Source organism: Cynocephalus volans, chromosome 10 (genome assembly GCF_027409185.1).
Source record: "Cynocephalus volans isolate mCynVol1 chromosome 10, mCynVol1.pri, whole genome shotgun sequence".
Lineage (NCBI taxonomy): Eukaryota > Metazoa > Chordata > Mammalia > Dermoptera > Cynocephalidae > Cynocephalus > Cynocephalus volans.
The window spans coordinates 106,674,789-106,691,622 of NC_084469.1; the positions used below are offsets into that span (position 1 = coordinate 106,674,789).

At 39.9% G+C, this 16,834-nt stretch overlaps 1 protein-coding gene across 1 annotated transcript; it reads right to left on the reverse strand.

Moving 5' to 3' along the window:
- Positions 1-220: 220 nt before the first annotated feature.
- LOC134387081 (olfactory receptor 7A17-like) lies at positions 221-1,150 on the reverse strand. Its single transcript, XM_063109341.1, has one exon. The coding sequence runs from the start codon at positions 1,148-1,150 to the stop codon at positions 221-223; it is 930 nt and encodes a 309-aa protein (XP_062965411.1).
- Between the last annotated feature and the right edge of the window lie 15,684 nt (positions 1,151-16,834).

Here is a 16,834-nt window from a genome sequence, read left to right on the forward strand (position 1 = left end):
AGTAGAAAAAGAGAAAGGGAAACAATATCAGATATCCGCGAGAGCAGAAAGTTACTAAAGAGAGTTATGTAAAGTCGATAAAGCAGTTGAAAATAATGAAATTAAAATAGAAGGAAATAAATGGCAAGTCGTACTTTCATGAACTGATCAAAGAATTTTAATGTCCGCTTCTGAAGCTTAGAGCCCTGTAATCACAGACAATTCTTGAAAAACAGCTCTTTTATTGCTTCCTTCTGAAGAGTCTTGTCAGGGCCCCATGTATGTCTTTATTTCTCAGGCTGTAGATGAAGGGGTTCAGCATGGGCGTGACCACAGTGTACATCACTGAGGCTGTTGCACTTGAGTGTGAGTCCTGTGTAGCAGCAGAACTAAGGTACACTCCTATGATCGTACAATAAAATAAGGAGACAACTGAGAGGTGAGATGCACAGGTGGAAAAAGCTTTATAGTTTCTTGGACCTGATGAGATTGCACATATGGAAGAAACTATTTTAGAGTAAGAGTAAAGGATCCCAACAAGGGGTCCACAAAACCACAGTACTGCTGCAGAATAAATCCCTATGTTATTAAAAAAGGTGTCAGAACAGGCAAGGTGGACAACCTGATTAAGTTCACAGAAGAAGTGGGGGATTTCCAAGTCTGTACAGAAGGACAGCTGCAGAACCATTAAACTATGGAACAAGGAGTTCAGGGCACTCATGATCCAGGACACAAGAACCAGGAGTCCGCAGAAGCGGACATTCATGATGACTGTGTATTGGAGGGGGTAACAGATGGCCACAAACCGGTCATAGGCCATCACGGTCAGGAGTAAGGTGTCCAAAATTCCAAAGAGTAAATAGAAGTATACCTGGGTGATGCAGCCTTCATATGTTATGACTTTGCTCTGCGTCTGTATATTCACCAGCATCTTTGGGACAGTGGTGGAGGGCACACAGATGTCCAGAAAGGAAAGATTGGAGAGGAAGAAATACATGGGCGTGTGGAGGTGGGAGTCTGAGATGATGGCCAAGATGATGAGCAGGTTCCCAAGCATTGTCACCAGGTACATAGACAGGAACAGCCCAGAGAGAATGGGTTGCAGTCCGGGTTCCTCTGAAAGTCCCAGAAGAAGAAATTCTGATATTCGTGTCTCATTCCTCGGTTCCATATGGTTGATGTGTCTATGAAAAGAAGAGCTAGACATCATGACCCAAACATGCTTTACCAACCTGTCAAGACACTAATCCCTGTATTTGGTGTATTAATATGATTTCTTTAGTGGATCCCCTGTGCTACCTATGAATAGAAATCCCTGTCCCATTGTCACCCTTTCCCCAAAAGATCATGCAGTATAAAATTTTAATGAGAAATATCTTCATAGAGTTGAGGATTATAAATTGATTGACAATCACATTGCATTCTCTATCTAAGCAGTGATTGATCAGTGCTAAGAAACAAAAGTCCATAAAATGTAATGATAAAGTGATAACTGATAACACAGCAAATAAAAACAATTATAAGTAGATAAATTGATAATTGTGCAACAGTCAGATGGTGATGGGTACTATGAAGTAAAAGAGATAGAGGAGGAAGTTGATAGGGACTGTTGTTATCTTTTGACTTTTTGAAAGGGTGTTCAGAAAAAAATAGTGCCAAGATATGTCAGTTTGAGCATTCATATAAAGAAAAAACGAGCAAAGGAATAAATAAAAATTCTAAAAAAAGAAGTACACAAAGAGCAACAAAATTTGAGCTTTAGTATATGAAATATGAGGAGAAATGTTTTGGCTTTTATGTGGTCCGACAGGTGATGAGGCAAGACTTTTTCCCACACTTCTCATGTGGCAACTTTTCTCTGTTATTCTTGGACACTCAGTTTTTATCTCTTTTCTGACAAATCCAAAGGGCACATGCTAGTCCTTGTCTGGTCTTTGTCCAACATGCATAGGCCTCCCAAGACCATGTTCTGTAACACCCTACGCTCATCATGACCTTTCTAACCTTTTCCACTGAATTACAACCTGCAACTGATGTATCCTTGAGGGCATTACATCATACACATTTAATTCATTGTACCCTGTTTTCACCACCATAATTCAAGATCCAAATGGTAGGCACTTTACCCATTTTATCTACTTTTGTCTAAGTGTGCATTATGTTAAAAAAATAAAATGTTGTGAAATATAATGAGTAACAGTTAAATAACACATGGTTAAATGCAGCAGTTTCAAAACAACTGGGCTAAATGGAGCATCAAACATTAATGAACAAGATATAAAATACCAGTAATTTAATAAAATTTAGATGGATTAATAATTAAATTGTCAAGGACATAGTTATAAAAACACATAATAGAGAATATCCCTAGTGTGCTTTGGCACATTCTCAGCCAATGCTCATTTATTATTTGTTGAATAAACCAGGAATTAAGCCTCAGCATATATGGGCATTTAATAGATGAAAAGGTTGTAGGTTAATTTAGTGGGAAATGCTTGAATAGTTAAATAAAATCTGACATCAATGACTTTCTGACTGGAAGAAAATGAAATTGGTCCCCTATCTCATTATTTAGAATAAATCAGAGGAATTAAAGACCTCAGTATAAAAGTCATCAATTTTAGACAAATATCTAGAAAACACTTGTAAAATTTACATGTGAGCAAACCATCTTAACTAAGACAAGACTCTGAAATAGTAATGTACACATTTAATTAAAATTTATAACTTTTTATGACCATAAACATTACTTCAAAAGTCAGTACAGAAACAACATTCTATAAAAATCAATTGAAAACGGGTAACTGTAGAAAATAGGCGTATATTAGTAATCATATCAAAATGGTGATCAAATATATAAACTTTTCCTCAAATCCAATAAGAATTTAAGAAAACGAGAGATCTCTTTCAAACTTTCAAAGCTGTCACATTTATCGGTATTAGAACTTTTAAATCGGCAGCCAGTGGGGTGCTGTCTTATCTTGCTGGCAGAAATGTGCACTGCTACAAGGTCTTGGGGAAACAATCAGCTACAAATATGAAAAATGCTGGTGATCTGTCACTCAGACTTCCTCAGCCTTGGATCTGCTAAAATTGTGGTCCAGATCATTCTTCGTGGTGGGGTCTGCCCTGTGCATTGTATGAAGTTAAGGAGCCCCTCTCCAGTGTGAAAGCCAGAAATGACTCTGGACATTGCTCAATGACCCCTGGAAGAAAAAAATCACCCCTGGTAGAGAGGACTGTTTTAACTAAACAATCCCAAAATTTGTAGTACTGATATAATAGCAGTTTACTGAGGACAAAATGTGACAAACTGTTAATAGTGTAAATGGCATGGAGACACCTGAGATGTTATGTAGCCACTGAAATAATGAATCAGCATTACAGTAGTTGGTTTCAGAAACTTCCTTAAGGTACAACTCAGTGAGAAAAAAAGAGGAGAACGGTTAGAAAAGAAGACTGCACTAAAACATAAAGAGCATTTCCAGTGTGCACAGCAGTCTACTCATGCATTTGTATAATAACTGTATGGGTATGTATGTATGCATAATACAGAAAGAGAAGTTTTAAAGTGAAACTAAGAACCTAGATAACAAGGAGTGGCAGGGAGAGGCAGTGGGGTTAATTAGAGGACTTCAAAACTACTGTATGAAACAGAATGGAGTAAAAATCTGAAAGTAACGTTATATAAATATATGAAATAGTAATTTGATGACATCAACAAGGGTCACTAATTCAAGATTAAATTGCAAAGTTTTAACCAAAAAAGAATAAATACGAAGTCTTTTTAATGACTCAAGTAAGCAGTATGTAAAGTTATAATTTATATTAAATAAAGATACGACGGTTCACCCTAATTTTTTTTAAAGGATATGAGGATTCAAATATGCTTATGAAAGATATGGTTGATTTTTATCCAAATGATAATAAATGTCTTTTAAATGAGGGCTGAAGGTGATGCAACTTTTAGAAATAGACTGAAACACAAAAAGACAAAAGGCACCCTAAGGAATAACAGAGGTATAAAATCACGATGTAAATATGCATAAAAGGATATTTATTTGCTTAAAGCATGCAGAAGAACTTTCTGCATTTTAAAAGCAATGACGGGAGCACAATATGACTTACTGATAGATTTGGCTACTCAAAATTCATAAATGTTCACACATTTCCCTCCAAATATAACTATAGTTTTATCAAAGGACCGAATGACAAGCATCCAAGGTGGTGAACGACTCCAATTAGCATACTTTTAAGAAATGTGATTACAAACAGGAATAAAAACACTTCAGCCCACTAAGGAAGCAAAAAATCTGCACAATTTGCAATAGAGGAACAAATGTCTAAGAGACTCACCAATATATTTGGCATCACAGGGAAGGAAATAATTGTAAAGTAAAGCCTGTTTGTGTACCAGTTTAGCCCATTCATTTTTTTCCTGTGATCCCCAGTGTGAGAGAAGATACTACTATGAAAAGTCCATTGTTCTGGATTTCTCATCAATACAGAAACATACTCAAACATGAGCCATCTCATGAATTAAAAATAAATAACCTCACTTGACTGCACATCCCTCCACAGCCAATACCCTCTTTCTCCTCTGCACTTAATTGCAAAGGTCCTTGGACTTATGTTCTATTTTTACTAAAACACCTTTAAGCCTCCCACTCCCTCTTCTCATTGGGCTTCCGTGACCATCAGTGTGCAGTCAACAGTGATCTGCATTTCTCAGTTCAATATTAACTTCTCTTTTTAGAATCCTAAATAAATACATTAATTAATTAATCAAGTGATCAAACAAAGAACCACAGCCATCTCTCAGCTGTGGGTTGGGTTAGATTTCCTCTCAGGTGACCTCAGGGACATGTTCACAACTTCCATTCTCTCTGTACCTTTCCTGCAGTGACTACCAGGCTCTGGGACTCACCTATATGGGTTTTCTGAAAGATAGGTCTCGGTGTAGAAATCTGAAGTCTTCTCTGGATGGCTCTTGATGGAGACTGAAGCTGTGGTGTCAGACAAGACAGCAGAAAAGAGTCAAGCATTGATACCTGAGCCAGACTTAGGACTCCAGAAGAAATGACCATGTTCTGTCCAGAGAAGTTTGCACACTCTGAGGGACCACAGCAGAGGAGATACAGATCCATATATCTGTTCATGAGGCAGCTTTCCCTCTTGTTATACCAGCCCTGAGTACACCGTTCTCCTGTGGGACACTGCTCTGCACTGAAAAAAATTATTTCCTGCAGATTCTCTGTTCCCAAGACACCAGATTAAACATCAGGGGAATTCAGTCTTTATTGCTCCTTCAATGTGAACTCACCTGCCTTCCAGAGATCTAATCACCTAATACCTTATGCCTACCTTGAGTTAATGATTTCTCCAAAGTCTAACACCAAGAAACCTGTCTTGACTACAACCCTTGGATCTACAAAGCCTTAACTTGTGGTAGGGACACAGCTATTGATAACTTTAGAAAATTGCTATTCCCCTCTTCAATAAGGGGGACAACTGTGTTCCTTTGATACAAAATTATAGCTTCTATATTTCTTGGCTTCATGACCCTTTTCCCAAAGAAATCACAAATCTCATATTTACACCATAATACAAATTAAGTGTTGTCATTTATAAAAATGTTTGCTAATTAAAAACCATATATTTAGATGTTTTTATGCACATTGCCCTGAGACTGCAACTTATTAGAATAATCTTATTGAACTTTTATTAAAGTTCATTCATAATAGTCTGTTCTCTTATAAATATCATTTGACATTTGTATAAATGGAGGACAGAAAGCTTTAGTGATCTGCCTAAAGTTATGAACTGAGTAAGGGATGGGCTTTGATTGGAATTCCATCACGAGTTTTCCATTTCTCATGTTCTTGGCCAATGGTCCTCACCAAGGGACAATTTGGCTTCTAATTGATGCGGGTAAGTAGTTGTTAGCAGCTATTGTAAGTCTTAGTTCCATATTTACTATGCTCCTGTGACAACAGCAAAGTCTCTCTTGACAGGATATGAGTGCAGCATTGCCCTGCTCCTGGGAGACAGAGAGCCAGGACTTTGAGAAAGAACTTCTTTTAGAGCCAGCACAGGGTACAGAATGTAGGGCTACCATTCTGTGCTTTGCTGTACTCAAAGGATTGGCCTCTTATCTCTTCAAGCTGGCTCCAGACAGCCATATATGCTTTCGAGCTGTTTTACTAACCTTCTAATCTTGGGAACATCTGTAAAGCTGTTGTTTCTTGATCATCAAATTATTCCTTTGACTATTCTTATGCTCCTTGCTGCAACTTCACAGCAAAAAGTTCATAAACATTTTTCAACAGTGGTGTGAAATGTTTGCAGGCAGTTTGTTTTATTTTACCAACTATGTATCAACTCCCCTATTCCCTGTAGCAGATCTGTGCTTCCTCACCCTTGGCTCTGAGTCTTGACTGTGTCTGAAAAGATGTAAGTGTACAGCAGTCTCCACTCATAATCGGTTTCCCTTTACACAGTGTCAGTTATGTGAGGGAAGCCACGGCTTGAAAATATTAAATGAAAAAGTTCAGAATTAAACAATTTACAAGTCTCACACTGCTCACTGTTCTGAGAAGTGTGATGAAATCTGCCATCCAGTCAGTCCCACCTGAGACGTGAATCACCACTCTGTACAGAGTATCCATGATGTCTTTGCACCTCCTTGATACTTAAGCAGCTGTCTTGGCTATTAGATTGACCATCATGATATTGTAGTGCTAGCATTCAAGTAACCATTATTTTCCTTAACAATGGTCCCAAAGCACAAGAGTAGTGATGCTGGCATTTTGGAGATGCCTATGAAAAGCCGTAAAGTGCTTCCTTTAAGTGAAAAGGTGAAGATCTCAACTTCTCACAATGTCCTTCAAGCTTCTTAAGCACTGAGAACATCATGGCTGTCCACATCCTGTCAACCAAAATATGTCACTTGTCCCAGCCCAAAGACAAATGGCAGGGACATACACTTCTATCTCTTGAGGCACCATCAAGACCCAAAGCAATGGGTGGGATTGCACAGTTCCCCTACAGAGAGCAGTGGAGTAATAACTAATCACGATATATAAAACCAATTCTGCATGAGACAGAGGCAGAAAGGGGAGCATTATGTACTTCTGTTGACCTCAAATGTTTATGAGTTATAGGCTGTGGATTTGCAATAAGGAAGATGAGAAGATTTGGAGGAATAAGTTGATATACACAAGAAACATCAACTTTACAAATATTCCCACCAGAGGAACATAGTAAAACAGCCTAAACGAGTCTAAACATTATTAATTTGTCATGAGGTGTCTACAAGAGGTGCTCAGAGATGATGTCTCTGAGTACAACAAAGCATAGAGTGGTGAACTCTCCAGAACTCTGCTCCTCGTATGGGGACCTGGGAGGGGTACTTCTTCATGATCACAGCATGCTGTCTCCTAGGTTCATGGCGATGCTAGACTCTCTTCCTGTCCCAAGAAAATTTGTGGTATCACCTTGAATGTAGTAAATCTGGAATAAATGCATAGTGCAATAGCTGTTATCTACTGAGCATCATGTGTGTGCCAGGCAATTTCTTATAAGCTTTCAAATACTACTTACTTCTAACATAAACACCATAAAGGAGGTGGAATTTATCAAGTTCATAGATAAGGAACCATTTCTTGTCATGAGGGAAGTACTCAAGGGGCAAGTGTAAACTTGTGTATGCAGAAGCTGGGCTACTGAGTGCAATATCTGACCACCTAAAGTCACACACGAATTGGGTGGTAGGATTCTTGGTGGAGAAGTTCTCAAAATACTTACAGCTGATTCTGACACTGGACCACAGCCTTGATATTCAAGGAGTGGTCTATTGACCTGTACCAGCTTCAGCAACATCAACTAGGGACCAGTTACAAGTGCAGAATCCCTGGGTCTATCCTAGACCTGCCAAATCATAATCTGCATATGAACAAGATCCCCAAGTTACCTATATACACATTGAAGTTGAGGAAGCTCTGATCTAGAACAGTGTTTCTCAAACTTCTCATTGTTGACAACTGTGGTGGATAATTCTTTGTGTTGTGGAATGTCCTGTTCATTGTAGAATGTTGAGCAGCAATTCCTGGTTTCAACACACCAGGTGTCAATTGCACCTCCCCAGCTGTAACAACCAAAATCTTCTTTAATTACCAAGTGTTTCATTATTGCATAAGTACATGACAGTTCTCCACTTGTGTTACAAGCATGAAACTCCTAAGTGCTTTGTAGAAAGAGTCATGAAGGCAGGGATTGTAGTAACTATCTATAGTTTTACAGCAAGTGGACACAGTTCTCTCCCTTGATGAAGAGGGAGTAGCATTTTTGGAAGGTAACAGGAGCTGTGTCCCCACCACAATCACTGCTTTGAAGTTCCAGGGATCTCAGTACCTCAGACACTGGAGAAAACTTTGACAAAGGATTGGGCAAAAGTCCTAAGGACTATAGACTTCTGGAAGGCTGGAGATTTCATGGAGAAGCAATTAAGACTGGATTCACCTAACTTCTAACTTGGTCTCTTGGGAATCGAGTAAGAACAGGAAAATTTTTCTTCTGCTGAAACCAGTGTTCCACAGGATAATCAGGTGCTCAGGGATTGGAGTAAGAAGGGAAAATACACTTAATGAGCAGAGATAGGGAGGTGTAAGTACCTCCTCTGATGATGTCCCTCAGAGAGTACAACTATGGGCTGGGCAGGACATGGTTGTTTCTTTTAGAGACTTGTGTCTGGCGAAGGGACTGATGGTTTATTTCTTCCTGTTGTCTTCTCTGTATGAAGCTTCAGTCTTCATATTCAACCATCCAGGGAGGAATTCAGACACCTGCATGAAGACCTTCCTTTCAGAAAACTCATCCAGGTGAGTCTGATAACCTAGTAGGTACTGCAGGAAAACTTCAGGGACAAAGGAATCCAAGAACGTTTATCTATTTCACGTGAGAGCCAAACCAGCCCAACTCAGAGTTGAGAGATTACTGTGTTTGTTTGTCTAATTAATTGGTAATTAATTTATTTAATATGTGAAAAAAAGAAGTGTCTTTTAGACTCTATGATGCATGGATCATTATTGACAATTATGTGATGGGAATGGGAGTCCAATGAATGAGACTGAAGAAGGAATGGGAAGTATAAAGTATTTTCCATAAACTTAGAACATATCCAGGGAGTTTTGCAGTATGGGGGTAAGAAAATTGATTAGGAGTGAAGAAATGTGCAGTGAATTTAGGCCTTTTTTAAAATTGAACTTTTAATGTGCAGTGTATTTAAGTGTGTTTTAGTATTCATTGTGGAGATTAGACCAATGGATTGCTTACAAGTATAAGAGTACATCAAAAATTTCATGGAAAATTAGAATTGAAAGGTAATACAGATCTTTCCATGAACTTTTTGAAGTACCCTCATAGTACCTTGCAATAGCAGTTCATGAGACATTCATTTCACAGTATCTTCTCCCATGCTGTGTACTCACATTGAAAAATAAGTTTATCTTTTCTCTTTTTTTTAAAAAAAAATCATTTTTGGCACATTGTAATTGTACATACTTATGGGGTACAATCTGATGTTTTGATACATACATATGCTATAAAATGATCAGATCAGGGTAGTTAATGTATCTATCACCTCATGCATTTATCTTTTTTGTGTGTGTTAAGAACATTCAAAGGCCAGCCCTCTGATTATTATGTAATATACAAAACTTAACTGTTAACCATAGCAACTCTACTGTGCATTAGAACCCCAGAACTATTCTTCCTACCCAATTGTAACTTTGTACCTGTTGGCCAACTTCTTCCTGTTATCCGTCCCCCTCCCCTCCCAAGTCTGGTAACCACAGTTCTATAATATCAAGAAAAATAACTTTTATTTGATAGGTCAAATTTGGAGCATTAAAGTATACATTGCAATTACTCTTGTGGATGAATATATTTTGGGGGTTTCTTAGCCATTTTTTGTTTATTGCAAATCCTTTGCTTTTTTGTACTGGGGTCCGAGTATTTTTATCTTTTGATTTCATTCTTTCAAAGAAAAAAATGGAGGATTTTTTTCACTAATGTGCCATTTTCCATTTAATTATTTTATATTTGTTTGTGTATAGATGTCTTTAGGGGGAATACATGGAAGTTTATACATTTTGTGTGGTCAAATCAATCAGTTGGTCACATTGTGTATCTATCCCCTCCCCCAGTACTTTTTACACTTAGAAAGGTCCTCTGCATCATTAGTAGTAATAAGTCACCTTTTATGCCTTTTGCCATCTTATTTCACATCTGGATTTCCTTATTGTTACCTTTTTGCTTTCTGTGATTGGATTATTTTTTATGAATGAAAGTCATAGTCTGCCATATTGTGAAAATATTTTTTGCATTCACCTAAAGATTTTCTATATGCTTTTCATAAGCAGATTGGAATCCACTTATGTTTATATAGAATGAAACTATAATGTTAGACCCTGTTTCTTCCACTGTTTCCAAAAAAGTGTCCTTTTTACTATTTTATTTCCAGGTCTTTGTTAATTTATAACATCCCCAGGGATAAATCATATAAAGAAAGAGGGTAGATTGTCATGGTATGTGCAGGGTTTCATACAGTATGCTCTGGGGAGGTCTCTGCATGTTGGATGAGGAAGAAAACCAGGACAGGTTGTGCTCATTGTATTTGTCAGTAAAGAGATCAAAGTCCAAAGCCCAAGGAAAAAAAAGGCCACAAAGAAAAGTGAGAGAACGTCTTGCCTCACCCCTATCAGACCTTTGAAAACAGGTGTGGTCATATAAACGTTGAACAGTTGCAGGAATAACAACCAGATCAGGGCTCTGATGTGAATTCTGTGATTAGTCAGGTGGAGCAATAAGAGTCTGCTCAGCACGTGACCCTTGAGTCAGGAGGTCACATCAGCACCACGATGGGTACCTGTGTTCCAACACCCTGGCTCTGCTGTTAGGCTCTTCACCCATGAGCTTTTCTCTCATTAGCAGAATCTGTCCTCCTTTTAAAACTATGCTTGCCTTTACAGTAGTGGATTCCAAACTGTGTTTTACTGTATCCCAGAGTAAGAAATGTATTTTACATTAGGATCCAGCATGTGTGCACACACAAATACACACACGTACATATCTGAACAGAGAGTGTCACAAGACAATTTTGTATGTTCGCTTACCATATATGATGCACTCGAATATTTTCTCTTGTGTTTTAGTCTATTCTGTTTAGTTCTTACAAACCATAGCATGAACCCCAATCAGTCCAGATCTCAGAACATGGAGAAATATTTATTTAGCTAGATCTCCACAAATGTTTTAGCATTTACTGCTTCTTTTCTTTCTCCCGTCACCAGAAATTTCTCTGAGACCCCAGTTGCTCAATTGTTTATATATATATACTCACTCAGCTACTGTTTCCAACTAAATTTATCTGGGTGGTGGAGGGCAGAGTATGTACATCATTGTTACATACCACACCATGGTGCTCACAGCATAACTGTGAAAAAAAAATACATGAAATTAAATAAAATCATCACAGTGACAGTCCCTACATCAAAATTAAGCACATGCCGGAAATGTCATTCCCTATGGGAATGTGAAAAGCAAACAAACAAAAAAGGCATGTATGAAGGTAATGATGTTGGGTACTCCTTAAAAAGTAGATGGAGTTTTCCAGATGGAGGAGTAAATAATTCCAAATAGACTCATGGGAGAGACTCCAAGCAGAGGGGAGTGGGTGAGCTATGGAGATCTGGTGTCTGGTGAAACTGAACATCAAGTTCAGTGTTTAGGAGATCAATGCGGTGGGGACAGCGCCCTGTGAAGATCTAGCTGGAGGGATGGTCATGGAGAATTAAGACTGATATTTGGCTCTGCAACTTGAGCTTCACTCTCCAGTAGGTAATTGTTAGGGGGGTTATGTCAAGGGTTTGGCTGATCACCTTTGTTATATAGAAAGATATTTCTTGTTCGGTATGAATATGAGACTGGATGACAACCAGCCTGTAATAGCTGGAGAGACAGCAAAGAACTGAAATAATATCATGGTATTGGGGACATAAAATGAGGACATTTGTTTGAGAAGTAAAAGAAAAAAATCTGCCTCATCTCATCACCAGTCACAACCATTCATTTACCAACAGGAAGGAACTGTGCTAAGCTTTTTACAAATACGGATCAGATCTGTCAACCAACTTAAGAGAACAAATGCTACTATGACCACTATACAGGAGAGGATGCTGACATTTAGAATGGCTTTGGGTCTTCAATTTCAAACAGCAAATATGTGGTAGATCCAAGATTCAAAACCTGGTTTGCTAATTCCAAAAGTTTTGCATGTAATATCATTCACTAAAGTCTCTGACCATTTCGTACTTAAAACTTATCCACTTTTGTTGTACTTTGTATATTTCCTTTTGTGAACTCCTTTCTTATTCCCTTTGATCATTGATCTACTGGGATGTTCAATCTGTAAGGTATCCTGACACCATATATATCTCTCTTTTCTCTTCCAAATAAATTGTTTTTTGCTGATTTATTGGTAATCGGAGGCATCACAGAAACATAACTGGGGTGGGAATGCCTCCTGAACAAAGGACACTATCTCTTCATCATGGTCGTTTGGGACCACCTGAGTTTCTTCAATCTTTTTACTCCCTTGTGCCCATTTCATTCTTCTCTGTACTGATTAAGCAGATATTTACTTTACTTTAAGTGCAAGACAGCAAATCATCATATCCCAATGGAGTGAGCCCCATATTCCCATCACCAAGTGAAGCTCATGAACTGGAATTAGCTGCTCTGTCTACATGCTTTAGGGGAAAGATCATCTATGTTAACATCTTGCCTTGCAACCATGTTTTCCTAATAAGTATGTCTTGGGGTGAGAAGAACCTTTAGCAAGGCAAAGTAAGAAAAAGAGAGAGAAGACCCAAATAAAAATTAGAAAAGAAAAAGGTGGTATTACAACTGACACCTCAGAAATAAAAGGAAGCATTAGCCACTACTATCAACAATAATATGCCAACAAATTTGAAAATCTGGGGGAAACAGATAAATTTCTGGATGCATACAAACTACCAATACAGAGGCAAGATGATATAGGAAATCTGAACAGACCAATAACAGTAAAAGAGATTGAATTTGTTATCCTAAAGCTCCCAAAATAGAGAAGCACAGGACCAGATAAGTTCACTGCAGGGTTTTGGCAAACATTCAAAGAGGAACTGATACCAGTTCTCAACAAACTGTTCCAAAAGATTGAAACAGAGGCCATTCTCCCAAACTCATTCTAAGAGGCAAACATCACCCTGATACCAAAACTAGACAAAGATACACCAAAAATAGAAAACTACAGGCCAAGATCCTTGATGAATTCAGATGCAAACATCCTCAACAAAATACTACCTAACAGAATACAGCAACACATATACAAAATTATACAACATGATCAAGTGGGATTCATCCTAAGGATGCAAGGTCGGTTCAATGTATGCAAATCAATAAATGTGATACACCACATCAATAAAAGCAAAGAAAAAACCATTTGACCATCTCTATAGATGCTGAAAAATCATTTGACAAAATTCAACATTCTTTCATGACAAAGACTCTCTAGAAGTTAGGTAAAGATGGAAAGAATCTCAACATAATTAAAGCCATATATGATACTCCCACTGCTAATATCATTCTGAAAAAGTTTCAGCTTTTCCCTAAAGAACAGAAACTAGACCAAGATAACCATTCTCACCACTCCTATTCAAAATAGTGTTGGAAGTACTAGATAGAGCAATCAGAGAAGAGAAGGAAATAAAGGGTATCCAGGTTGGAAAAGATGAAGTCAAACTGTCCCTGTTTGCAGATGATATGATCCTATACATTGAACAGCCAAAAGCCTCTACTAAAAAACTCCAAGAATTGATAAGTGAATTTAGCATAGTTGGAGGACACCAAATCAACACACAAAACTCTGTAGCATTTCTATACTCAACCAGTGAACATGCAGAAAAAGAAATCAAGAAAGCCTGCCCATTTACAATCGCCACCAAAAAAATAAAATACTTAGAAATAGAGTTAACTGATCCTACGATGGCGGTGGCTGTGGCGGTTGGCGCGGAGTAGCTGAGGTGAAAAAGGCGGCCACTGGGCCTTAGGCAGCCAGGAAACTTGTGGACCTTCCTCTTGCCGTCTCTTAAGGGAGGACCGCTGCTGGTGGCCGGTCGTGGGGGCTGACCTCCACTTTGCCCTTGGCAGGAGAGGCTGCCTCATTTACAGGCAACAGCTTTGAAGTATGGAACAGGAAAAGGACTGTTTCTTAGCTGCAAAAGCGAGTCTCTAAACAGGGAACACGGTGCTGGGGCTGCTGTTGACGCTGCCAGTATCCCAGAGGCCGGGGCCGTGCTGAAGGCGGCCAGCTGCCCTATTCAGGATTCGAGGTTTCAGGCTGGCATAAAAGAAGATTCCTGGGAGCGCCTGAGCCACGCCGCGGGACTGAGTGAGCAGCCTGAGGTGGCGGCAGCCGAGAACGGGGACGGTGATGACGCAGAAGCAGAGAGGGAGCCGCCCGACCCGGCACAGCCCTGTGAGTGACCCCTGGCCCGGTCCTCCTTGGGGGGCACATGCCAGCCCGGCTTCCACATGCCCCACCAGGCCACTCACTGGCCCCAGGGCTGCCTTCATTTTCTCAGGTGGTGGGGGCTCTGGCCCAGCTCAGCTCCTCACTGAGCCTTCCCACTTGCTTGCCCCGGCACAGAGCTTCCTGGAGCCGGTGGCTGGCCTCCCCTACCACTCCCTCTGTGGTTCCCTGGTGGGGCTGGTGGCGTGGGGCATCCCCAGCCAGTGTCAGGAGGGCAAGGAAGTATGGGCTGGGCTGACTGTCACTCCACTGCACCCTGGGCTCCAGTCCCCGGTAAACTTCCTGTTACCGGGAGGCAGATACCATCTCTGCAGCCACCAGTTCGGAAAAACGCCTATCCTATTTCTAGTTAGGAATAGTGTGGTTGGAGAGTTCCCAAGTTCACTTGAACATGCCGGAGAGCTGACTGCAGGCGGGCACCAGAGTCGGTCCACGCCGGGGGGATTCAATGGTGAACCGTGTGCTGCAGGCTCCTCCCCCAAGGAGCTCACACTCTGGTGTGGGAGACAAGACAAGTACACAAATAACCGTGATACCAGGAGGAAGGTGATAAGTCCCAAGAAAGATCTACACAGTGCTACAAAGGCACCCAGAGAGACTGGTCGTCAGCGCCTAGCAAAAACCTGGTAGACTTCTGGGATGAGGTGGTGCCGAGCAGGGTCTTGAAGGCCCGGCTGATAGACAAGGGCTGCAGAAGACACGTCCCAGCCCAGCCCAGTGTGCACAGAGTGGGGAGACCTCTAGCTAGGGAGGCAGAGACTCGACAGAAACCACACACCCTGTGGGTTCTGCCACTGCGTGATCCAACAACCCAGGCCAGAGCGCATGGAACAGCGAGAAGTCCTGCACAGGAAGTGGAAGCTCAGCAGAGACCACACACCCTGCAGTACCACCCCGTGATCCAGCAGCCCAGCAGAGTCCAAGCTGACCAGAGAGGTGGCTCCCTGGAGAGGCCCAAGACCTGAGGCAACCACACACACAAGGCACTAGAGGCCAAGTGAGCAGTCACGGAGGTAGCCATACCAAATTGGCAACCACAGCAACATCTTAGTTAGTCAATAGTCTCAAACCTGTGGACTGTGAAAACCCCTGCCACAATGAATAAACATCAAAAAAAAGATACCAGAAATATATAAAAAAAAGAAAGTACACCACTAAAAGTTAATAAATCTCAAACTCTAGATCCTATAGAACAAGAAGTCCTTGAAATGACTGGCAAGGAATTTCGAGTGATAATTCTAAGGAAACTGAATGAGATACAAGAAAACTCAGCTACACATCATGATGAAATGAGGAAAAGTACACAGGATCTGAAAGAGGAAATGTACAAGGAAATCAATGTCCTGAAAAAAAAAGAAGCAGATATTGCTGTACTGAAGAAGTTATTCAGTGAAATAAAAAACACAACGGAGAGTTTAACCAGCAGGCTTGTCAAAGTTGAAGAGAGAACCTCTGAACTTGAAGATGGGCTGTTTGAAATAACACAGCAGACAAAAAAAAAAAAAAAAAAGAAAAGAAAAGAAAAAAGAATCAAAGGCATTGAAGAAAATCTGAGAGAGATATCAGACAACCTTAAGTGCTCAAATATCTGAGTGATGGGTATCCCAGAAGGGGAAGAAAATAGAGATTGCATTGAAAACATATTCAACAAAATAGTGACAGAAAACTTCCCAGGTATAGGAAAAATCACAGATCTTCAGATCCAGGAAGTTCAATGATCTCCAAACTTATTAAACCCAAAAAGGCCCTCTGCAAGACATATTATAGTCAAACTGACAAAACTCAGAGACAAAGAGAGAATCTTAAAAGCTGCAAGAGAGAAGCATCAAATCACCTATAAGGGAGCCCCAATAAGACTAACATCAGACTTTTCATCACAAAACCTAAAAGCTAGAAAGGAATGGGATGATATACTCAAAATACTAAAAGACAAAGATTGCCAGCCAAGAATACTCTACCCTGCAAGGCTATCCTTCCGAAATGAAGGGCAAATAGTATATTTCTCAGACAAACAAAAACTGCGGGAGTTCACTACCACACGACCACCCTTACAAGAAATCCTCAAGGGAGTACTGGGTTTGTTTCCTGAAAATTAACTACCCCTGCCATAAAAACCCAAGAAAAATCAAAACCCACTAGTACAATAAAAATGGCATTCATGAAGAGAAAACAAACAAACAAAAATGCTCTCTACAACCTAAGGAACCAACAAACACAGAAACC

Excerpts from the sequence above, each read along its gene's own strand:
- LOC134387081 (XM_063109341.1), bottom strand. The coding sequence starts at position 1,150 with ATGGAACCGAGGAATGAGACACGAATATCAGAATTTCTTCTTCTGGGA.